The sequence below is a fragment of the Myxine glutinosa genome, chromosome 3 (assembly GCF_964187855.1).
Source record: "Myxine glutinosa chromosome 3, kmMyxGlut1.1, whole genome shotgun sequence".
Taxonomy (NCBI): Eukaryota; Metazoa; Chordata; class Myxini; order Myxiniformes; family Myxinidae; genus Myxine; species Myxine glutinosa.
Genome location: NC_136263.1, coordinates 114954426 through 114979410, shown reverse-complemented (window position 1 = coordinate 114979410; position 24985 = coordinate 114954426). Strand labels below are relative to the sequence as shown.

General features: G+C 44.4%; 1 protein-coding gene across 5 annotated transcripts in view; it reads left to right on the top strand.

The window, feature by feature from the left end:
* Positions 1 to 24985, top strand: part of LOC137418019 (valine--tRNA ligase, mitochondrial) — a 170849-nt gene that overhangs the window by 112374 nt on the left and 33490 nt on the right. For 3 of the 5 annotated variants that reach the window (XR_013622867.1, XM_078774487.1, XM_078774488.1), the window contains 3 exons: positions 6755 to 6877; positions 12647 to 12772; positions 12887 to 12991. Coding sequence is in view for 4 of the 5 variants with exons in the window: in XM_078774487.1 (XP_078630613.1) it covers positions 6755 to 6877; positions 12647 to 12772; positions 12887 to 12991 (354 nt within the window). In the remaining variant the exon portion in view is untranslated. The remainder of the gene's footprint in view (positions 1 to 6754; positions 6878 to 12646; positions 12773 to 12886; positions 12992 to 24985) is intronic. The other 2 variants (XM_078774490.1, XM_078774489.1) reach the window with 1 other exon arrangement.

The following is a 24985-nucleotide window of genomic DNA, read 5'->3' as shown; positions in this document are numbered from 1 at the left end:
TGAAAGAAAATTTGGCTAATGTGCAAAATAAAGAGATACTTCTGGAAAACGTACAGAAGTTTAACACAGTACTGTACGTGAATTGAGTTCGATATCGGTTTACATCACTTTCAAGTATCAATTTATTTGCTTCGAAATGTCAAATGTGGTTTTTGTTTCTTTTAAAGGTCACATTAACAAAATCTAGAATAATTTCAACATAATTCCAATGAACTTTTGGTTCTAAGTCATCTTGAAAAGTAAGTTCACCCCCACAAAAAAAAAATCCATATTAAATGCCAAGTCTGTATATAGATCTTATATAATGTCAGGTAACTCACTGCGCTGCCCGCAAGTGAAAGGACACTCCTCAATGTCTCTATAACCTTTCCCAAGGCGAATGTGATTCACTCCAGCGGTCGATAGAACGAAATCCGGTCAAGCCCGAATCTCGCTCTCCAGTCGATATCCGAAGCGCGTACAGTTGACAATGGGGATCGCCCCGCCAAAACTGTACAACGGCGCCCTTCAGAGGAGCACCTTCACCGCTCACTCAGCGAACCGCAACGTAATTGGAGACAAAGCGGTCACACACACACATCCCCGACAAACGGTAGGATGTTGGGGTGAAGATGACACTAGGCAAAACCTCTGTAGGTGTCGAAGCGCGGGGTTCACAATGGCCGACGGCCCTTACCTGAGCCGATGCGACCATGCGCGGTTTCGTCAATCTCAGCGCCCGAATCCGACTACGCAGATTTTCCCCTCCAGCGATAATTCCTGTCGCCGGATGTCCCTTCAAGGAACTCAAAATTCCCTCGCCACTGTCGGTAGACCTTGCTCGTTACGGAGCGCTGACGTCACGCCTTCTTCTCCGACTTTGCTCGTGCCACGTCTTCTTCTTCATCTCCCCCGTGTCGGTTTCCTGTATCATTTAAAGTTAGCCTTTTTAACTTTAGATAATCGTTCCTGAATAATAAACCTTTTGAAGATAATAATAGTACCTAACATCAGAACGACGTCAAGTGGGTGAAAACCACAATAACGGAAGTTACGAATCCGTAACACTTGCCCCCCTCAAGAAAGAAAGTTTGAACACAGTGAAAACTTTCTTTGCATGCCCTCTTTAAACAAGCAAAAGTAAATTCACAACCCAAATCATCAATCCCCATGGACAACAATATTCAACCTTCCCCAAAAATAAAACAACAAAATTTCACACAACCCACAGAGATTTCTAAAGTTAATTCACTCTGGACAAAGCATCAGCAACTAAATTGTCCCTGCCCTTTACATCTTCAATTTCCCAGTTGGACTCCTGCAAAGCCAAACTCCATCTCATCCCTCTCTGATTTTACTTTTCGTTTCTTTTGAATGAAGGTTAAGGGGTAGTAATCCAAAATCCCAAGTCAAGCAAAACTACAACACTTTTTCCCGGGAGGCCGAGCTGAAAGCCAGGTTCCATGATGGTTGGGGTTGTGAGGCCTGGAAGTATTCACTACATGGACGCCTTTAGGAACGTGGAGTTCACGGTTAATCCGTGTCGGAATCTTGGCTCGGCGGCTCCGCAGCATTCAGTGCTTCAACTTTTCCGAACTTTCATAATAATTACGGTGGGACCACTTGTCACTGTAGTCACATGAATAGCGGTCTCCTTCTCGGCCACTACTCTGACAATCCTTCCTTCGGGAGCTGCCGTAACTCTGGGAGCCTCCATAATAATATCGATTGCGGCCACCACCAAAACTACTACTCCGTGGTCCTCTTCTGTAGCTCCCACGACACCTATGATATGCCTTCCCTACTGTTATGGTCCGACCCTCCAACTCCTTGCTATTCAGATCCTTTTCTGCATCCTTTGAGTATGGTCCGACCCTCCAACTCCTTTCTGCATCCTATGCATCCTCTGGCATCTGAGTTTTCAAACGTGACAAAGCCAAACCCTCTTGACTTTTGTGTCTCCCTGTCTTTTATCAGCAACACTTCCAAAAGCGGTCCATATTTGCTGAAGGCAGACTCCAGAACATCTTCCTTTGTTTTGAAGTTCAGTCCACCTACAAATAACTTGCTAACTTTGTCGCCATCCCTAACTGATGTGGTTATTTTCCCTACTGGGCTTTTTAACAACCATCAGGTTACCATAAACTTGACCACCGGCCAAATCATTCCCGATAACAACAGATACTCCCTCTACAGGAAGAGTGGTTTGTAAACCTACAGTGACCGGTCCTGACACCACATCGGACTCCAACTGGATGGCATGAAGTGGAGCTCTAACACAGCCACCATCCCCTGTAAACGAACACTATCACCAGTTGCTGTCTCCTCTGACAATGGCAAGATGCCTTCAAGCATTAAAGATTGATGTGCTCCGGTGTCCCTCAATACCCTAACAGGTTTCCGGGTAGTCGGGTCTCCATCCAGTGACACCAACCCCTCTGAAATAAATGGTTGGTAACTCTTTTGAGGGTGATTTCTCACATTGGCCATTGCATTCGGAGTTGGACTAGTCGAACTCAGCTCCTGATTTTCCTTTCCCAGAGCATAACAGTGGGACATCGTGTCCAGGTTTATGGCAAAAAACGCAAGTAGGCCCGGAGGAGAACCTTGTGGTTTGTCTCGAGCCCCCCGGAGGATATGTCTGCCTTGGAACTGGTGCCGTCAGATTTCTAGAAGTTGTGGTATCAGAGTGGTCCTCATAGTCATCGCGAGGTCGCCCCCATGAAGTTTCGTTCTCCGCCCCTGATGTACCATAGCTCCCCTGGCTAGGTCTAGGCGAGAAGTTCAGTTTGTGGAGCCCCATCCTGTGTGTTAAGGCATAGTCATCTGCCATGGTTGCTGCTTCATACAGCTTTGGTACTTTCCTTTCCTCCAGATGTACTTTAATGTCCTCGTGGACACACTGTTGGAATTCCTCCACCAGGATCAATTGTTGCAATAGTTCGAAGTCTTTCCCGACTTCTTTTGAATCACACCACCGATCAAACATGGCTTCTTTCATTCTGGCAAACTCCACATGGGTCTCATTCTCCCTCTTCCTGACGTTCCGGAATTTTTGCCGGTAAGCTTCAGGGACCAATTCTTCGGCTTTGAGAATGGTTTTCTTCACTATCTCATAATCTGCACATTGCTCAATCGGGAAAGCTGAATAAATATCTTGAGCTTTAACCACCAGAACACTTTGCACTAATATGTTCCAGGACTCCTCTGGCCATTTTAGCATTTGAGCCACTTTCTCAAAGTGTAAAAAAAACTTGGCTACCTCCTTTTCATTGAAGGGTGGAACCAGCCTCACATGTCTGCCAACATCCCAGGGGTTTTGACTAGTTGTCGAACCAGTCGGCATGGGTGGTACCTCTCCCCGTTCTCTCATTAACTCCAGCTCCTTGACTTTAATTTCCTGCTGACGCGCCAATTCACGGTCCTTTAACTCCCTTTCGGCTCTTCTCTCCTCTGCTTCAAGTTCTCTTGCAGCTCTCCTTTCCTCTGCTTTTTTGTCTTCTAACCTTTCCTGGAGTTTTCTTTCCTGTACTTTTAACCTTTCCTGGAGTTCTCTTTCCACTTTCCTTTCCTCTGCTTTTTTCTCTTCTAACCTTTCCTGGAGTTCTCTTTCCACTCTCCTTTCCTCTGCTTTTTTTCTCTTCTAACCTTTCCTGGCTCTTCAATTGCATCTCCGTTTTTTGGAGCTCCACACTTTCTTGTTCTTCTGGTAACCAATCCAAGGCTGCCTCTCTCCATGTTCCTCGTTCCACCATAGATTCTATCACCACTGTCTGCATCTCTGTTTTCTTAATTTTAGCTTCAGAGGAATATCAAGAGTTCCGATTCTAGTAACGCTCAGAACTGTGCCTCACTCGGGGTCGCTGTAAACTTCTCTGCGTCAAACTCCATGGTGACTATCCGTTAACACCTGTTAACCTTCACACAAGAAATTTCCCCAAAAAAACACCAAAATGTTTTTTATTTTTTTTTGAAAAAATTTGGGAATGTTGAAAAAATTTCCAAAATTGGAAAATTTGGGAATGCTCGAATTATATCCCGGACGATTTAGGGAATTTTGTATCCCGGACGAAGACTCGATTGTCAATTGGAGTCAATTGGACGAGCCCCCAATTTCTGTTACGGAGTCCTCTACAATCTCCTGGTCTCGGTCACCTCCGAACTACGAGAGGAGCCCCGGCAGAAAGATAGATTACCCTGTGTTGAAAATCAATAGTGAAACCACACCAATGATTAAAAATGAACAAAATTGTATTAGAAATCACACACAGGAATAACGGTATAACAGATAGCCATTCAGAGTGCACTCTATATATATATAGATCTTATATAAAGTCAGGTAACTCACTGCGCAGCCCGCGAGTGCAAGGACACTCCTCAATGTCTCTATAACTTTTCCCATGGCGAATGTGATTCACTCCAGCGGTCGATAGAACGAAATCCGGTCGAAGCCCGAATCTCACTTTCCAGTCGATATCCGAAGCGCGTACTGTTGACAATGGGGATCGCCCCGCCGAAACTGTACAACGGCGCCCTTCAGAGGAGCACCTTCACCGCTCACTCAGCGAACCGCAACGTAATTGGAGATAAAGCGGTTGCACACACACATCCCTGACAAACGGTAGGATGTTGGTGTGAAGATGACACGAGGCAAAACCTCTGTAGGTGTCCGAAGCGCGGGGTTCACAATGGCCGACGGCCCTTACTTGAGCCGATGCGACCAGGCGCGGATTCGTCGAAATCTCAGCGCCCGAATCTGACGATGCAGATTTTCCCCTCCAGCGATAATTCCTGTTGCCGGATGTCCCTTCAAGGAACTCAAAATTCCCTCGCCACTGTCGGTAGACCTTGCTCGTTACGGAGCGCTGACGTCATGCCTTCTTCTCCGACTTTGCTCGTGCCGCCTCTTCTTTTTCTTCATCTCCTCCGTGTCAGTTTCCTGTATCATTTAAAGTTAGCCTTTTTAACTTTAGATAATCGTTCCTGAATAATAAACCTTTTGAAGATAATAATAGTACCTAACATCAGAACTACGTCAAGTGGGTGAAAACCACAATAACGGAAGTTACGAATCGGTAACAATACGATGAAGTGTTTTCATTGTGTAACATCTTTGATGATGCCGTATTGAGCAGTTGCTAATTACAGTAATAGATGCTGTGGAAGTCTATTTTTTTTGGCTTCCATCACGTGGTTAAAAAGTAGTCTTCGTGTAGGCAACTTACCTCTGACATTGGGTTAAATTGGGTTTTTATGTTGTTGCCACCACAACAGCATTGATTCAAACACTCTGAATCAAATAATCCAAATGAATGATTCATAAATAAATGAAAGCTTATAATTTATTAGGGTTTTGAACAAAAGTTAGTCTGCATTCAAGAAGGGAAGTGGAGAAAATCATAAAAGCCGATCCCAAAATAAATGGCATGTTGTCACCATAACGATCATGTGTACAGCTCTTTCCCCCAGTCTTTCCCTCAACTGATAGTGATAATCCCTTTCTCTGTTTTCGTATGTACTTCCTTTTTGTAACTGCATCTGTATAAGTTTATACTTTTTCTGATAACCAACATGTCCATATATTCTTTTTGATAAATCCTTAAGACTTATTGCCAAAATAATGAACAAATAATGAGTAAGATATGTCCACTTGTTTTTTGCGAAGTGTAGTTTTGAAAATGCTTTAAGTAAATAGGAGATCATGCATTGAGATATGGCGAATGAAGTGACCTTTCTGTGCTTTTGTCTTTCAAGCATAATAAATAAGCTGGGGCTCCGCATAGGCGGGTTAAAACAATGCAGTACCAGATGTCCCTCATTTAAAAAACACATATGCAGGTCTTATCTTTTCCTCTTGGCGCCCGTTCTCTCCCCCATCCCCCCTCCCCACTCACTCCACACTCGACCAATCCTACTGCTCCAACCCCTTTGCTCACCAATCACCAATCTCATCTTTGCTCCTCCCACTTTTTACCCCTCCCAATTTCATTTTTTGTTTTCCAGCTAGTATAAAGGGCTGGCCTAGACTTCAGAATTGCGGATTTTGCTTGGCTGTCGGTACTGTGTATGCTGGTGTATTTGGTGTGTCTTTATGATGCCTTCTTTGATGTATATCTCTTCTGTACCAGGTGAAATCCTCCGGGTATTAAACTCTATAAAAGTCTTCTGATTGGTGGGGATATTGGTTTTTTTTAACATTCAATTTATTTAATAATTTAAATGACACGACAATGCTATGAATCGTTTTCATTAAATAACTTCCGAGAAAAAAAACATTTGTGGGACATATGACCACGAATAGAGAAGCAGGTCGCAATTTATCAACCTCAAATACGCAGAACACGCGAATAGCGGAACTGAACTGTGAATAGCGGGGTCCGATGTTATATAATACACTAAGTATGTAATACACAATAATTGATGATCACGTTGAAGTAATTCGAGGTTGAATTATTCACTTTCCTCAGGTGGGTGTGTGTGTGTGTGTGTGTGTGTGTGTGTGTGTGTGTGTGTGTGTGTGTGTGTGTGTGTGTGTGTGTGTGTGTGTGTGTGTGTGTGTGTGCGCGTGCATGGAGGCCATAACCTTTTTACCATTTGAGTTGTAATCAAAATTTCAACACACCTTTATTATGCGAATATGGAGAAGGTGAATTAATCGTTCTCTGCCCTGTGCTATTTCTGGTCTTCATCAATGATCTCTCCGACTCTCTGGAAAATCTTCTCTATATCTTTGCTGATGACTCCTCTCTCTGCCGTTCCATTCCTAATCCCTCAGATCGGCAGTCTGCAGCCTCCTCACTCTCTGCAGACCTGGACAAAATCACAGACTGGTCAAACAAGTGGAACATGTCTTTCAATCCTGACAAATCTCACACTCTTACTGCAGTCATGTGAAAAGGTAAGCACACCCCATGTAAAGTTTCGACTTTTTCAACATATTTCAACATACAGCTATTTGATCTTCATTTAAACAATATTGATAGATAAAGGTGATATAATATAACAAATATCATGAAACATTTACATTTTGTAGTCCATTGTATAATTTAAATAAACATAAATGCAAATTTCGCATGTGGAAAAAGCAAGTACACCCCTACATTTATCACTACTTCAAATACCTAAAATTAGAATCAGGTGCACCAGCTCAGGTGCAAATGATTAGAACATCGTCAGAGAGGATATTGGAGGAACCTTTCTTATTTAAACCTCAGACATTTCGTTTGGTTTGCTTTTTGTTGTTGAAGTGTGCGGCGTCACCATGCCAAGATCAAAAGAGCTCTGAGGCCTTCAGAAAGAAGGTTATAGATGCCTACGTGTCTGGGAAGGGATTTAAAAAGATCTCCAAACAATTTGAAATCAATCAATCGACTGTCCGGAAGATCATCTACAAGTGGAGAAGATTCCACACAACTGCCAACTTGTTCAGGACAGGCCGCCCCAGCAAGTTCAGCCCGAGAGCAGACCACAAGATGCTGAAAGAAGTCTCGAAGAACCCCAGAATGTCATCAGGGGACCTTCAGGCAGCTCTTGCCACTGTTGATGTCAAAGTGCATGAGTCTACCATTTGAAGGAGGCTGCACAAATTTGATCTACATGCGAGGTGTGCCAGGAGGAAACCTTTGCTGTCCAGAAAGAACATCAGGGCAAGACTAAAGTTTGCCAATGAACACCATCGTGCGAAGTCCTTCCTTGGCACACCTGAGCTCCTCACCACATACAAGGCTTTCATCCACAGCTCAATGGATTACTGCTCTCCCCTCTGGCCTGGTACTCCTGCCTCACACCTAGCTAGTCTTCATTCAATAATCATTCAATCAAACGAGCCTTGATTATGTGTACGGAAAAAAAGAAAAAGAAAAAAAAAACCAGGCAAAGACCAGCACTTCTGGAACAATGTGCTCTGGACAGATGTCAAAGGTAGAGCTATTTGGCCTCGGTACCAGAAGACATGTTTGGCGAAAACCAAAGACAGCATTTGACCACAAGAACCAACTGTAAAGCATGGTGGTGGAAATATTATGGTTTGGGGCAGCTTTTCTGCATCAGGGCCTGGGCAGCTCACCATCATATAATCCACTATGAATTCTTCTTGTACCAGAGGGTGCTTGAGGATAATGTGAGGCCATCTGTCGGAAAGTTAAAGCTCATCCGAAGGTGGACCTTGCAACATGACAATGACCCGAAACATACCAGTAAATCCACCAAGGAATGGCTGAAAAGAAAGAAATGGAGGGTTCTGGAATGGCCAAGTCAAAGCCCGGATCTAAATCCCATCGAGATGTTGTGGGGGGGATTTGAAACGGGCTGTGCATGCAATTGTGCATGCTCTGCAACAATTTTTTGTTGAATAAATTATTGCAAAGTCAATTTTTCATTGTTTTTTGTTCAATTAGATCACCTTTATCTATATATACTGTTTAAATGAAGATCAAATATTGATATGTCCACATATGTTAAAAAGATTTTAAAAACATTTCATGGGGTGTATTTACTTTTTCCACATGCAAAATTTGCATTTATGTTTATTTAAATTAGACAATGGACGACAAAATGTTAATATTTCATGACATTTGTTATATTATAATTATATCACCTTTATCTATCAATATTGTTGAAATGAAGATCAAATAGCTGTATGTTGAAATATGTTGGAAAAAGTCAAAACTTTACATGGGGTGTATTTACTTTTTCACGTGACTGTATGTCTCTCCGAAAAGACCGACTGGAAAACCCTCCCATCTACTTTCTCAACAATCCTCTCCAGGAAGTTCTGTCGCTCAAGCTTTTGGGTCTCACTATCTGCCATGATCCTTCTTGGGAAAACCACATTTCCAAGCTGGCCGCCAAAGCCAGTCGCTGACTGGGTATCCTCCGTCGTGCGAAGTCCTTCCTTGGCACACCTGAGCTCCTCACCACATACAAGGCTTTCATCCGCAGCTCAATGGATTACTGCTCTCCCCTCTGGGCTGGTGCTCCTGCCTCACACCTAGCTCGTCTTCACGCTGTTGAAACCAAAGCGTTCAGAATCATTGGAATCTCCCGTGATGAAGCTAACTCCGAGAGCCTTTCACTTACTCACCGCAGGCAGGTTGGTGGTCTTTCTGTCTTCTACCGACTCCTCTCCGACCTTGCTCCTCCAGCTCTCTCTGGGCTCTGTCCCCCAAATATTCCTACAGGTTGCACAATATCTGCCTGCAACCCTCTTATGGTTAAACTGCCAAAATCAAGACTCTCTGCTCACCTTCACTCCTTCATTCCTCTTTTCTCCTGCCTCTGGAACAAACTCCCTCACTCTCTTCAATCCCACTCCTCCCTCCAGGTCTTTAAAACAGCTGTTCACCACCATCTCTTATCTCCCCCCATCCAAAACCTTCATCTTTTCTGCCCCCGCTAACTTCACCCCAAATCCACTTTTTTGAAATACCAACTGCTTTCCTGGAAGTCCCTGGTGTCCTTGTGTTTATACTTCTCCCACCCTTCCCCCCCCCCCCCTTCCCATGCCGCCTCCCCCCAAGCCCTCTCCCTCCCACAGTTCTCTCGATGTCCCTGCTCTCAAATGTTGTGTTTGTGTCCTTCCCCCTCTCTCCCCATCTTGTCTACCGCTCCCGTTATTTTGTGTTTTATGTGTCGGTTTGACTTTTGTCTGATTAATGTTCGCTCTTTCATGAGCCTCGATCTTGTATACAAAAAAGAACAAAGAAAACCAAATCGTTCATTCATAAGGACAAGGTCACATAAAATCTTCAAAAGTCCAAAGGTTAAGGTCGTAGCGACTGATTTCACAAATAGCGGTTGGTCTATGACAGCTTGTTTTTTTTGTCCTTCCAGACCACAACTTTCTTGCCCCCGCCGACAGTCGCCGGAGGCATTATGTTTTCGGGTTGTCAGTCCGTCCGTATGTCCAGGCTAAACCTCTTTTTTCTCAGCAACCATATGTCAGATTGAGACGAAACTTTGTGGGTAGGAGTGACACCCATGCAGAATGTTTTTATGATAATTGTGACGTTGTCGGTCACGCGGTATGGCAGTCATCTTGAATTAAAAGCTAATAATTAAAAAAAAAATTCTCGGAAACCGCTGAATGGGAAAAATTTGAAACTTGGCACATTGTCAAGTATTCTCCCAATGGGGAGCAAAAGCATAATGTGATCATACACGACATGTCAAAAGTTTTAGAACTCCTCAATTTTTCCAATTTTTCTTGAAATTTACGCTGTTTAATGTCTCAATGCACTCTGAAATTTAGCATAGAACAAATAAACAATTGGAGATAAAAAAGAAATCATGGAATCATTTTGTTTAACAAAATTTAATTTAAATTTTTGACTCAGCAAAATAGCCACCTTTTGCAGATATAACCGCCGAACACACTCGTGGCATTCTTTCTACAATGGAAATCAAATATTGTTCGGGAAGTTCTTCCCAACACTGTTGCAGAACTTCCCACAAATGTGTTGCACTTGTAGGTTGCTTTACTTTCACCCTTCTGTCCAGTTCATCCCAAACCAGCTCGATGGGGTTTAAGTCTGGAGACTGTGCTGGCCATTCCATGATTTGAAGCCTACCGTCTTGTTCTTTTCCTCGGTAGTTTTGACATTGCCTGGACGTGTGTTTAGGGTCATTATATTGCTGTAGGATGAACCCCTGACCAACTAGGCGTATACCAGAGGGTATTGCAAGGCGCTGCAAAATGCTGTGGTGGCCCTTTTGGTTCAGGGTGCAAGTCGCCGACTCTGGATCCAGCAAAAGAGCCCCAGACCATCACGCCTCCTCCTCCATGTTTGGCAGTTGGTGTCACACGCTGAGGAACCATCCTTTCGCCTACTCGACGGCATACAAAAACCCTGCGTGATGAACCAAAGATTTCAAATTTTGATTCATCGGTCCATGAGACCTTCTTCCAGTCTTCAGTAGTCCACTGGCGGTGCTTCATGGCCCAGTCAAGCCTCTTTTTCTTATTTTGCCATCTTTGCAATGGCTTTCTTACTGCCACTCCACCTGTCAAACCTGCAGCTCGAAGTCTTCTCTTCACAGTTGAAACTGAGACTTGCTTACTTCTACCAGCGTTAAGCTGTGTTTGAAGCTGTTGTCATGTGAGCTGCCTATCACGCAAGCTGTTGACTCTCAGAAACTTGTCTTCTGATTCTGTTGTGGCTGTGGGTCTGCCAGACCTCTTCCTGTCAGAGTTTCCTCCAGTTTCCAAGTGCCTTTTGATGGTGTAGGAAACTGTACTCACTGATGCCTTGGCTTTCTTTGCAATTTCTCTGAATGAAAGACCTGCACATTTAAGGGTTATAATGGTCTGTCTGTCTTCCTTTGTTAATTGTCTTTTTCTCGCCATTATGATAGCAATATACTACTTCCTGCAGTGCAATGTTGTCCAAATAATGCTTCAGAGGGTGTAATAACAGTCTGTTCCAATACTGCTTTTATGCAGACAGGGGGTTTGTAATCAGCAGAGGTTGGGACACCTGTAGGAATTGTTTGCATCAACTTTCAAGGCTTAATTTACTTACATTGCTGCAGAACAGCTGTAAGTTGTTAACCCATTACTTGTTCCCTTAAGGCCTTCTTTTTTTTTTTTTTTACAATACAACTTCAATTTACATTATTTTCCCGTTTTTGCTAACCTAAACTTTTTTTTTAACCTCGAGCAGTTTACTGCTTGCCATTTTTTTGTTTTTTTGTATACTGAATCGAGGCTCGTGAAAGAGCTAACATTTATTTCACAAACAAATCAACCAGACAAACAAAATATACAAAAAGAGGGAGCGGAAGACAAGATGGGGAGAGAAGGGGAAGCACACAACCACAACATTTGAGAGCAGGGAGAAGTGTGGGAGGGAGAGGGCTTGGGGGCAGGAGGCGTGGGAAGGGGGGGGGGGGCTTGAACCATTTCAGGTTATTCACTGGACTTGAATTGCTTCAATTTCAATAAAAACTGGAAAAATTGAGGTGTTCTAAAACTTTTGACAGGTAGTGTATGAAGTGGTGTACCAGCCAAAAATGTTTTCATCGAATTCCTTATCCTAAAAATCTGAAATTTCATGCACATGATCTATGACCCATTTGTATTGAAATATTAAATTTATGACATCATAGGTCACATGGTTTGGTAGCCATAATGGATTGAAGAAAAATATTAAATAATTATATCTCTGAAACCGCTTACCCTATCGATGCGAAATTTTAAAAATACCTTCAAACAGCACTGTTACATATAGTTTGAAAATGATGATGTCATAGGTCACATAAGTTTGGCAGCCATCTTGGATAGAAAAACTAACCTTATCCGATCAACACGAAACTTCACAAACATGATCCATTACCCATACATATGCAGAGTGATGGCATCCACCCGTTGTGGGACTATGTGGAGGCATATTGGTGACACATTCACATTGTTCGATGTTTTTTTTTGTTTTTTTTTTGTTTTTTTTTTACCATTGCAGCTTTTGTCATCAAATTTTCAACAAACATATATTACGAGAATATGGAGAGCATTAATTACAAAATATTACATTTCTTTTTTAGCTGTTTTCATCAGTTTAGTTTGAGTACAAAGCGGACGCAAACAGGCTTTGCATTTTGGGATGCTTTCTCGTCTTCACTGCTTTCAACATTGCAAGTAATGCTGATGCTTTCACTTTCCGTGTCTTCTCAGACAAAGGATCTTGAGGCCTTTTATCCCAACACAATGCTGGAAACTGGACATGATTTAATCTTCTTTTGGGTGGCTCGTATGGTCATGCTTGGACAACAGCTAACTGGGAAACTACCCTTTCGCACAGTAAGTAATTTTATTTTATTTTCCTTTGTTTTTTCTTCAGTATTTTAAAAAACAGGTTTTAAATGTAATTCAATGTTTTAGAGTGACATGACAGATGGGCATGTTTGTATCAAGGTGCTTTTCCACCCCATGGTGCGAGGGTCTCATGGCAAGAAGATGAGCAAGTCTTTGGGAAATGCAATTGATCCCTTGGATGTCATTTCGGGCATATCTTTGCAGGTAAGTAGTTCTGGTTCATGGTTCTACAAATTGCGTAAGCAATCGTTTTGTTCCCACATTGCTTATACAATCAGTTTATCGCAAAAACATTTTTTATGCTTGCAAAAAAAAAATAATAATAATAATAATAGAATAATCAACAACGAAAATATCTTGTTTTCATGTTTATAGAAATTGATGGTCAATGTTGTATGATGCCTCTGCCCCCGAAGGTGGCCGAAGGCATGATGTTTTCGGGTTGTCCGTCCGTCCGTTTGTCCGTACGGGCTAAACCTCGTTTTTCTCAGCAACCACATGTCCGATTGAGACAAAACTTTCAGGGTAGGAGTGACACCCATGGAGAATGTTTTATGATAATTGTGAAGTCATAGGTCATGTGGTATGGCAGCCATTTTGGATTCCACGCAAATAGTTAAAAAATTGTTTCTTGAAACCGCTGAATTGAATGGAAACCGCAATAGGGCAATATCCCGTCAAAACTTTACATGGGGTGTACTTACTTTTTTTTTTCTTTTTTTTTTGTATACTGAATCGAGGCTCGTGAAAGAGCTAACATTTACTTCACAAACAAATCGACCAGACAAACAAAATATATAAAAAGAGGGAGCGGAAGACAAGATGGGGAGAGAAGGGGAAGCACACAAACACAACATTTGAGAGCAGGGAGATGTGTGGAAGGGAGAGGGCTTGGGGGGAGGAGGCGTGGGAAGGGGGGGGGGGAGGGAGAAGTATAAAACACAAGGACACCAAGGACTTCCAGGACAGAAGTTGGTATTTCAAAAAGTGGAATTGGGGTGAAATTAGCGGGGGTAGAAAAGATCAAGGTTTTGGATGGGGGAAGATAAGAGATGGTGGTGAACAGCTGTTTTAAAGACCTGGAGGGTGGAGTGGGATTGAAGAGAGTGAGGGAGTTTGTTCCAGAGGCGGGAGAAAAGGAATGAAGGAGTGAAGGTGAGCAAAGAGTCTTGATTTTGGCAGTTTGACCATAAGAGGGTTTCAGTCAGATCTTGTGCGACCTGTAGGAATATTTGCGGGACAGAGCCCAGAGAGAGCTGGGGGGGCAAGGCCAGAGAGGAGTCGGTAGAAGACGGAAAGACCACCAACCTGCCTGCGGTGAGTGAGTGAGAGGCCCTTGGAGCTAGCTTCATCGCGGGAGATTCCAATGATTCTGAATGCTTTGGTTTCAACAGCGTGAAGACGAGCTAGGTGTGAGGCAGGAGCACCAGCCCAGAGGGGAGAGCAGTATTCCATTGAGCTGCGGATGAAAGCCTTGTATGTGGTGAGGAGCTCAGTTGTGCCAAGGATGGACTTCGCACGACGGAGGATGCCCAGTCGGCGACTGGCTTTGAAGGCCAGATTTGAAATGTGGTTTTCCTAGGAAAGATCATAGCAGATAGTGAGACCCAAAAGCTTGAGTGACAGAACTTCTTGGAGAGGATTATTCAGAAAGTAGATGGGAGGGTTGTCCAGTCTATCTTTTCGGAGAGACATCGTAAGAGTGTGAGATTTGTCAGGATTGAAAGACATGTTCCACTTGTTTGCCCAGTCTGTGATTTTGTCCAGGTCTGCAGAGAGTGAGGAGGCTGCAGACTGCCGATCTGAGGGATGAAGAATGGAGCGGCAGAGAGTAGAGTCATCAGCAAAGAGATACAGAGGATTTTCAAGAGAGTCAGAGAGATCATTGATGAAGACCAGAAAAAGCACAGGGCCCAGAACACTGCCTTGTGGAACTCCAGCCTGAACAGGAAGAGGACATGAGAGAAACCCATTCAGGGCCACACGTTGACTACGACTAGAGAGGAAGTCCGCCAGCCATGCGTGGAGATTTCCATGGATACCAAAAGAGGAGAGTTTGGTGAGCAGAGCGGGGTGCCAGACCGTATCGAAGGCACGTGATATGTCAAGGGAGACTGCTCTAATTTCCTGTTTGGCATTGAGGACCTCCATCCATTGTTGAGAAAGCAGAAGCAGCATGTCCAGAGTAGAGTGTCCAGGTCTGAAAACCAAATTGATGATCAGAGATCAAGCCATTGGAGAAGAGGAAAGATTTCATATCTGAAGCAATGATGGATTCCATGACTTTGCTGATAATTGTGAGAAGGCTGATTGGTCTGTAGTTGCTGGGATCTGTTTTTGCACCTTTTTTGTGCAAAGTGGTGATGTTGGCAGATTTCCAAGCAGATGGAAGATGACCTTGAGCAAAAGAGAGGGTGAAGAGAACAGAGAGAGGGAGTGAAAGAGCGGAAGAACAGGATTTTAGGACCCGTGGGCTGATGCCGTCAGGTCCAGTTGCAGAATCCGAGTCGAGGGTTGACAGAAACTTTTCCACCTTGTCAGGAGGAAAGGACACAGAGTCCAGGAGCAGCTGGGTACGACTGAGTACGGTGGGTACAGAGAGGGATGGGTTTGGCACACAAGATTTAGAGGCAAACACAGAGTTGAGGCATTCAGCTTTTTCACGTGCGGAGTCAGCCGTGTGGCCATTTGAGGTGAGGGAGGGGATGGAGGGGGAACAAACACCAGAAACAGATTTGACCAGACGCCACCAGGATTTGGAAGAGGGAGACAGATAAGAGAGTTCGGTCCTGAGAACGGAGAGATATTATTTCCTGGCTCTCCTGAGGGTGGACACACACTTGTTTCTGGCTTTGTGAAAGGAAATGAGATTTCCTTCCGTTGGATTTGCTTTCCAGGAGACGAAAGCAAGTTGTTTCTGGGCAATAGCCTCACCACAAGATTCCGTGTAACATGGACGGTAGGAAGGTATGACAACTGAAGACGAGATGGGATAAATCTGTGCATGAGAGAGAGCAATTTACTTTGGAAGAATTCCCAGGATGAGTTGATGTCAGAGGCGGTAGAGATGGGAGACCAGTCCAGATGATTGATGGCTGCTTGAAGACAGTGCCAATTGGCCTGAGTGAAATGCCAGACTCGTCGACGCTGAGGAGGCTCTCTGAGAATGGTCAGAGAGATGTCCACTTTAACAAGCACATGATCAGAAGAGCCGATTGGAGCAGAAGAAGAGCAGCAGACATTTTCAGGGAAGTTCGTCATAACCAAGTCCAGAAGAGAAGATGCTCCGTTGACTGAAATCCGGGTCGGGAAATTGACAGATTGTGTCAGTCCCAGTGAGTCACAGAAGTCCTTTGCTGAAGAGCCCTGGCTGGTGAGAGAGGTACCCACACCCAGCCAACTGGCATGGTGACAGTTGAAATCACCACATATGAGGAAGAGAGAGTTGGGATGGGTAGATAGAAGTTGGTCCATATTCTCAGACAGCGAGATGTAGATGGAGTCATCACTGTTTGGTGGACGGTACAACACACATATGAACAAAAGGTGGGAGCAAAGGGGAAGCCGTAGCCAAAGGTATTCCGGGGGGTGAGGTGGAGAGAAGGCAGTACAGGGCGAGTGAGGAAGAGAGTTTTTTATAAAGATAGCAACCCCACCTCCAGGACGAGGCTCATGTCTATCATACCGGAGGAGGGAGTAACCAAGAAGAGATATTAAGGAATCAGAGACATCTTGAAGGAGGAAAGTCTCTGTTAAGCAGATCAAGTCTGGATTGTCAGAAGCAACCTGTATGGAGAGATCAGACAAGTTTGAGTGAAGGCCCCGGATGTTTGAGGTCCATACTGTCAAGGAAGAGGAAGGGGGAGCATCGGATACAGAACAGGGGGGGGGGGGGGGAGCGGTAGGGTAAGATGTGGAAGAGGAGGAAGAGGTAGGGAGAGCTGTTGAAGGTGTGTCAGAGATTACAGAATAGCTTGGAGAAAGGGAAGAATGGGGCGGACAAAAGGTTTGATGGTGATTGGGAGAGGCGCAGTGAGGTGTTATTTGACGAGGGGGAAGAGCGAGGCAGAAGGTTGAGGGAGATGAAGGTGAAAGTTGGAAGGGGGAAGAAGCGGGGAGGACGCTTTGTGGAGGAGGGGTGAGAGGGGAGTCTAGGAGGGGAGGAGCGAGGGAGAGTCTCGGAGGGGAGGGGTGTGGGGGGAGATTTGAAAGGAATGGGTGATTGGGAAGATTTGGAGGGGAGGGGCAAGGGGGAAGATTTGAAAGAGATTTGTGATGGGGATGATTTGGAGGGGAGGGGCAAGGGGGTAGATTTAGAGGGGAGGGGTGATGGGGAAGTTTTGGAGGGGAGGGGTGATGGGGAAGTTTTGGAGGGAAGGGGTGATGGGGAAGATTTGGAGGGGAGGGGCAAGGGGGAAGATTTGAAAGAGATGGGTGATGGGGAAGATTTGGAGGGGAGGGGCAAAGGGGTAGATTTGGAGGGGAGGGGTGATGGGGAAGTTTTGGAGGGAAGGGGTGATGGGGAAGAATTGGAGGGGAGGGGTGATGTGGAAGATTTGGAGGGGAGGGGTGAGATTGGATTTTGAAAAGTGTGCGATTAATGGGAAACGAACATTTATTGCATAATGAGTTTCTTGAGACATTCGAGTCAAAAATACGTTTGAGGACGCTGAAGGATGGGTGGAGTGCTGGAGAGTTTAGGGAATGAATGAAAGATGCACTATAAGAGATGGAATTTTTTTTTTGGAATGAATAGATTTGGTGAGCAAGTCGAAAGCATCCTTTTATAGAAGAAGAAGAAAAAGGTGTTATAGAATATGACAGAATACAGGTCTTCAGGGGACAGATTAGACATTTTTTAACAACGTGATCACAAACAACGTGGTCGAAGAACGAACGAACAAATAAGAACGAATAAACGAATAAGAACAGAAGGAAATATTTTTTGGGTTTTTTTTTTTTTTGAGTAGATTTTAAAACAAGGAAGTATGGGGTGAAAAGACCGGGAAAATCAGAGACCAGAAAGTAATTGCACGCGATCGAAGAACCGCTGAGACAAAAACAAAGCCTCAAGCCAAGGTCGGACACGGTAGCCTAGTACTACACTTAGGCCTCAGAATACGCGATACGTAAGACCGACGATTCTGTACACAGGTATGAAAAACCAACACCAAGAATACTATTAAAGACACACCAATAGTTACATACACCGAGAGAAAGATACAGTTTCGACAAAAACACAATTGTGAAAAGTTACTTAACTTCAAAAGCGAGCACGCATGGACAGCTTTGAAGAGACGAGACCTCCAATCTTGCGCATGCGCAGTGTTTTTTCGCTTTTTTATGTGACTAAGTAATATAAATATGCAGAATCAGGTACAGATTTTAGAGCTTTTTTTCCCCTCGTCATTTTTTCAATGGTAACAACAATTCAAACCCGCTACCCCACGCGTGTAAAGTGAAACGTGTAGTTAAGCAATTAGTCTTCTGTCTGTTTTCTGTCTGTCCTTCTGTCTACCAATGTCAGTTTATGATCGAGGAACAACTTTATTTCAATTGAATGTTATATTTTGAACACGGATCAGAACATGAACCTGTTGATTATCAGGACTATGACTGAATTTGTCCTGATCGTGCAGGAGTGAGATTATTTTTTTTATATATGGGTCATTTCACCAGGTTGGGTCACACTGTGACTTGGGCAAAGTTCATGTATGAAAGGGGCAAAATATCACAGAAATTCTGTTTTCTGATGTAAGCTGGTTTGTGGTAAAAGGTGTGTGTATGCTTGTATATCTCTTGAACAATACAAAATTTTAGAGAGAAATACTATATTTCAGATTTGAAAATCATCCTGGTGTCCAGGGCAAAAAAATGGTACCAAAGTGTGCCATTATTTCTGTGATAGATTCATATTTACATTTCATGAAGAAAACGTTTAGACAATAATCAGCAATACTCATGAATAGTAGGTCAGTAGCATCGACGTGAGTGTGCACAAGTCTGAACATTACATGTCCTGTCAGTGCACAAATCATGTCACCCTGTTGTGGGGAAGCATCGACGTAACGCATGGTGTCCATTAATAAAAAAAATCCTTCTTACATCGATGAACCGGCCCGTTATCAAGAGCCCTTATGGTATTCGTTGGTCCAGGCAAGTTTAACTACAGACTTGGCATTTAATATGGAAATTTTTTTTTTTCTTGACTTGGGTTTACTTTCTGCACTCAGTATATCAATCTGGTGCGTTTATTTTACCCTTCGGTGATGTCTTTGTTCAAAGAACCATGTCACTGATTGTCTTTCGCAGCAAGAAGTCAACAACAGGATTATATCACAGGTGGCGTGACAAAATGTAAGGACAGGTACATTTGACGATTGGCTTCACAATCGGGTATATAAGGGCTGTTGCGTTCTGTATTCGTGGAAAACAACTGCTGCACGTCTACAAAAGTTATTGCCGCTTCCTCTGGAGATGGTCCGTCAACTTGACAATGCTGTTTGTCATGGAGTGGTGGCTTTTCGAAATTCTGGCATGAAACAGCGTGCTATTGCTCGGCAGTATGGCATCACTCAAGGTCAGGTGTCAAAGATCCTGAAACGAAATGTTCAGAGGGGCGTCCCTACTCCAATACCGAGGCCAGGACGTCCACGCAGAACCACAAGGAGAGATGATCGCCAGCTGCACCGGTTAGTCTGCAATGGCCGTACCAAGTCAGCTAATCGGCTTCGGGCTGAGTGGCAGCATCTGACAAATGTGCCTGTATCCAGAAGGCTAGTCAACCAACGACTGGTTCAGCAGGCTATTGTGCCAGGCGTCCCCTGAGAAAGCCACGCCTGACCAGACAACACAGCCAGCGCCGATTGCAGTGGGCCAGAGAGCACCGTCAATGGCAGCCAGGACACTGGAATCACGTGACCTTCAGTGAGGAGTCTAGATTTCTGGTCTATCGTCAAGATGGCCGTGTCCGAGTGTGCAGACAAGTGCATGAAGCCCATAACGAAGATTGTATAGTGCCAAGAGTCCAAGCTGGAGGTGGTGGGGTGACCGTTTGGGCTGCTTTTCATGCAGAGGGCAAAACTGACCTGATTGTTCTGAATGGAAACCTGAACCAGTTCAAGTACAGGGTCATTCTGGAAGAAACATTGCTTCCATTTGCTCGTGTAGCCTTTCGAGGAAACTTTGTCTTCCAAGATGACAATGCACGGCCTCATCGTGCTCGCATGATCCAAAACTTTCTTGCTGACCGTGGTGTCGAGCATATGGAGTGGCCTGCCATGTCCCTGGATATGAATCCGATTGAGAACTTGTGGGCAGAATTAATGCGTCAAATCGACAACTTGGACCAGCAGCCTACCTCTGTGCGTGAATTGCAGCAGGCTATTGTCACTGCATGGCAAGCGATTCCTGTCCAAACCTTGGCAAATCTCATGAACAGCATGCCTCGACGTGTATGTGTTCTCCTGAATGCTCGTGGGGGTTACACGAAGTACTGAACTGTAATTTTACTGTCCGTAATCCCAGTCATAATTTAGCTTTTGTTGAAAAAAATTTTTGGCTAATGTGCAAAATACAGAGATACTTCTGGAAAACGTACAGAAGTTTAACACAGTACTGTCCGTGAATTGAGTTCGATATCAGTTTACATCACTTTCAAGGATCAATTTATTTGCTTCGAAATGTCAAATGTGGTTTTTGTTTCTTTTAAAGGTCACATTAACAAAATCTCGAATAATTTCAACATAATTCCAATGAACTTTTGGTTCTAAGTCATCTTGAAAAGTAAGTTCACCTCACAAAAAAAAATTCCATATTGAATGCCAAGTCTGTACTTTAATTGAGAGGGTTAATACAGAGAATGATGGTATGAAGTTTTTCTGCAACGTTCTTTTTTTTTTTCCACCAACTCATAGCCTGGTGTCGGCTTAGCGGTTAGGGTGCCGGCTTTGGATCCTAGGATCCTGGGTTTGAATCCCGATCGATCGCTGAATTTACGCCAGGGGGGTTGACAGCCTGTCATCCTTCCGAGGTCGGCAAATTGAGTACCAGCTTGCTGGGATGAATGATCCCGGTGTGTACCCCGGTTTAGAATAGGTACACCGTATCCCTGCGCATCGTAAGAGGCGACCAAGGGTTGGTGTCAGGAAGGGCTTCCGGCCATAAAAACATTGCCTCAAACAGGGAACCATGATTGTCATGTGGCCCGCAAGGCTAACCCCCGCTCTAGCGGGGAAAATGGCCTTAAAACGATCATTCATTCATTCATTCATTCATAAAAAGAATATTTGCCACGTGGGTGTCTTGTTGATTTTTGTTATGTTGGAGTATTTCATCATCTAAAGAATAAAATTCACACCTTCTCCGGAAATGGTATCAACCAATGATCGTAGCGCGAACATCTCTACTCGAGATCAGACGACTTTCCTGGCATGGTATTGGGTCGTTTCCATGTTAGCGGCATCGCTGCAATGGATGTCCAATGTTACGGTGCCATAATATGTGAACACACAGTCTTTAACAACATGCTTACATTTTTTTGCAACAAGCTTTCCACTAAATATCTTGGAATATGAAAGCAATGTATGTACTCTGTCATTTGAGGTGCAAGAGGATGTAATTCATTGCCATTAAAAAATTCACTTTCATGTCACACAATGTGTCCCAACCTGGTGAAATTACCTATATATTTGTATGCCTGTCTGGCAGTCAAACAAAATTGAAATCATTCTTGGTAAGACCGGAAAATCACGAATAGCCAAAGCGAGCTTTAACTCCGAGGCGACGATCAAATGCGGACTCACTATACAAACGTGGGAGGAAGAGAAGAAGAAGAAACTGGAAGCTTTTACCTGACGCGATCTCCGAGCAGTCTTCAACCCTGCAAAAGTAACTGAAACGAAAACAGCTTTTATGGAAGAAAAAAAATAAACAGGTTTATTTTACGGAACCCGAGAAGAAGGAAAACGCGACGATGAAATGAAACCTAAATGGAGCGCTCCTATTACAGACACACACACGCACATGGGATGATATATGAAAATGTGTGTGTGTGTGTGTGTGCGCTTAGCTCAACCACTCGGGGTCCATCGGCTCGTCCAGTCCTTTGTGCACAGTCCGGACATGGCTCCGTGCGCGCCAAAACACCTTGGCGCCAAGCAGGCCTCGACTCACCCTTGTTCGCTCGGCCCTGATTGAGGCCTCCCGCATGAAGCGAACGAGCGTGCAGCCCGCTTGCTCCGCCGTGCAATGTCCTCACGAATTTGGCACGGAACTGCGATGCACCCAACGTCCGTATCAGAAGGGAGAGAGGGTCGAGGGTGAAGGAAGGCTTGAGGGCAAAAGGTTGGAGTGGAGGAATCGTGAGGGCAGTAGCAAACGAGGTCCAGGCACAAAGGGATCCAAAAACGAGAGGGCAAAATGCCGGCCATCCGTGGTTTTTACGTCCTGTCTCTTGACGTCATTGGTCCTCCCTTCCAATCAGTCTGTCGCCTCTCGACCTCTGGAATGTTCTTCCCACGTCAGTCCTTCACCATTGGCCGAGCACTTCGCGTTCTCCTCCTCATGCCATCGGTCGGTGGCCAATCAGTCCGTCGCTTCCTTCCACCAATCAGCGGGTCGCTCCTTGCTCTGCCCCTGGCCAATCACAAGTCCTTACTTACTCTGGCCTTTCATTGGTCAACTCCTGCCCAATAGCGAGTCCTTCTGGTCGTGGCTTTCGGCCTGCCTGTGCGATGTTTTATAACCATGTTGGCACAGTGCGTGGGGGCTTCCTGCCTGCACCTCCAGTGAGTTTTATTGTGGGGGGGAATTTAATTAGTATGTGTGTGTTGCTATTGGGCCTGTCTTGTGTCTATTGGTGTCGTGCCATAAGGGACAATGGATAAATCACAAGGTCTCACACACAGGGGAATTAACATAATCCCTACTCTAGTTAACACAAGGCCACCCTCGTATGACCACAAATATACAAGCTTAATCAGACACCCGGGCTAAACAGTTCCTCTACTTATGTACATCAAAATGGTTCTTCTTCTTCACGACAGTCGGAGCATGATACCTACACAGATCTACCTGATCTATATATCACTCTACCCCCAAATTCATAATAATAATCGGTTTATTCCAAAAAGACTTTCGCAGCCATATGCTAAATTGCAGTCAATTTACAAATACTGCATTTTGATTACAATAATAAGTTACAATAATAATAATATAAGATGCAGCAAGATACAAGTTATAAAATGCAGAAACTTATATAAAGTTATTTCAACACAAAAAGGCCAGAAGGAAAATATGAAAGGCAATATAAAGTATTGCAATTTAAAATATCAAAATAATCAAGTCGATCAAAACAATCAATTGTAGTAGAGTAGACCCAGAGTGGTGCACAACAAAGGGACCATGAAGTGTAGCGAGAAAAACTAAATAAATAAAGCTGTACCAAGCCTCCCCATGAAGTTTAACCAGAACGAAGAAGCCATAGAGGCTGTGACATTGACCGTCTCCCCGACTTCCATCCCACAACTCCGGTGATATCCACAGCGTTCGCGGAGAAAAACACGGATAAGTCCCATGCACACGCAGCAGAGAACACCAAGGTCCACACGCAGACCAAGCAGCGGGCGGAGGGGTGGAGGGGCGCAGGAACAAGCACCGTGGTGGGCCTGATGGTGAGCAGATCAAGTCATGAGCAGAGGGAGGGCAGCCGTGGCAGGAAGGGAGTGCCCTATGCGACTCCAAGGCAGATCCAAAACATCGACGACAAAACCAAGAAGCATGCAACGGAGAGCCCGGGTGCGCAACAGAACGCCCGGGTGCGCAACCAGGAGCCGAATCGGTGGATATCCAGGGCAGTTCCTGTCTAGCCAGTAGCCGAAGGACAGCAGCACGGGCATGAAGGGGAAATGCAGAGCCAAGAATATGGCACCACTCACAACTCGCAAATTTTCAGGCATTCTTCCATCACGATCCTTGCTCAACACTCCGCCCATGAAACCCACCACCAGAAACCTCCCACCATCATGAACCCGGACATCACAAAAACCGCCACATCCCCGAACAGGGGCACGCAGTCCATGCTGGCATGGGAGGGAGGGTGCACCTCGCCAGCACCGAGACCATCAGAGGGTCGGTCACTGCAGAACCATGCAAGCCTCAGAGGCAGAACCCCAGCACCGAACCATGCGATACAGGGAGCTCAAGGTGTCTGGACAGTCATTATGAATCCATATCCATATATTATGAATCCAGTCAGTATGAAGCATTGGAACTCCCTCGTTCGCTAAATTTAAATATGAATTTAAATAAACTAAAAACAAAACTTAAGGACTCTTTTCACCACGAGACACACACACATGATACCAGCTAATCCCAGTATTAGTTTATTCTATGTTTCGAGTCAACGATGAACCGACCATACACCGCTTCAATCTAGAAACTGTGCAATAACGACAAAGGGATTGTAGTGTTACGATTATATTTACTATATTATTAGTATTTACGCCATTATTATTATTATGAAAACAACACTACTGTATTAAGTAACCTGGGCTAATTTGTCCGAAGCGGCCTGAAGTTGACCCATGAAGGCATGAAGCCTAAGGCCTATAAGTACTGTGTCGTTAGAACACCTGTAACACCTAAGCTTTCGATATTTGATGGTCATTTTAACAATCGGTTTGTTTGTGTTTTACACTGAATGAAAAACATTAAGGTAGAGCATGTTGATTGTGATATTTGACAGGTTCGATGATATTGTTGCGGATCCGGGGGTCGGCGCTCCCCTTACCAAGGGGGGTTAATCCCCTTGTCTTTTACACTGGCCGATTTCCCCCAGTCCTGGAAATTACACGCTCCTTTGCGGGGTGAGATTGGCCAGGGTGATTGGTCAATGGGTTCCCAGATACCTTTGCCAATCCCTCCACAAAGCAGGGATATAATTCCCTGCTCGGATCCGGACAAGATGGAAATTGCCGAGCGGTTTTAGCAATCCGAGGTCCGTGCCGTTAGCGGTCGACTCACCAGATTCAGAGCGGTTGGCCAAATCGTGCCACGTATATCAATAGGGGAAAACACGAAAGCGATCGGATGAGAAGAAATCAGATGGGTGAAGGAAGAACAAATATGATTTATTATACAGGAATGATTAAAGAGGAAACGAAAGGGCAAGAATATACAAGAAGAGGAAATAAAAGG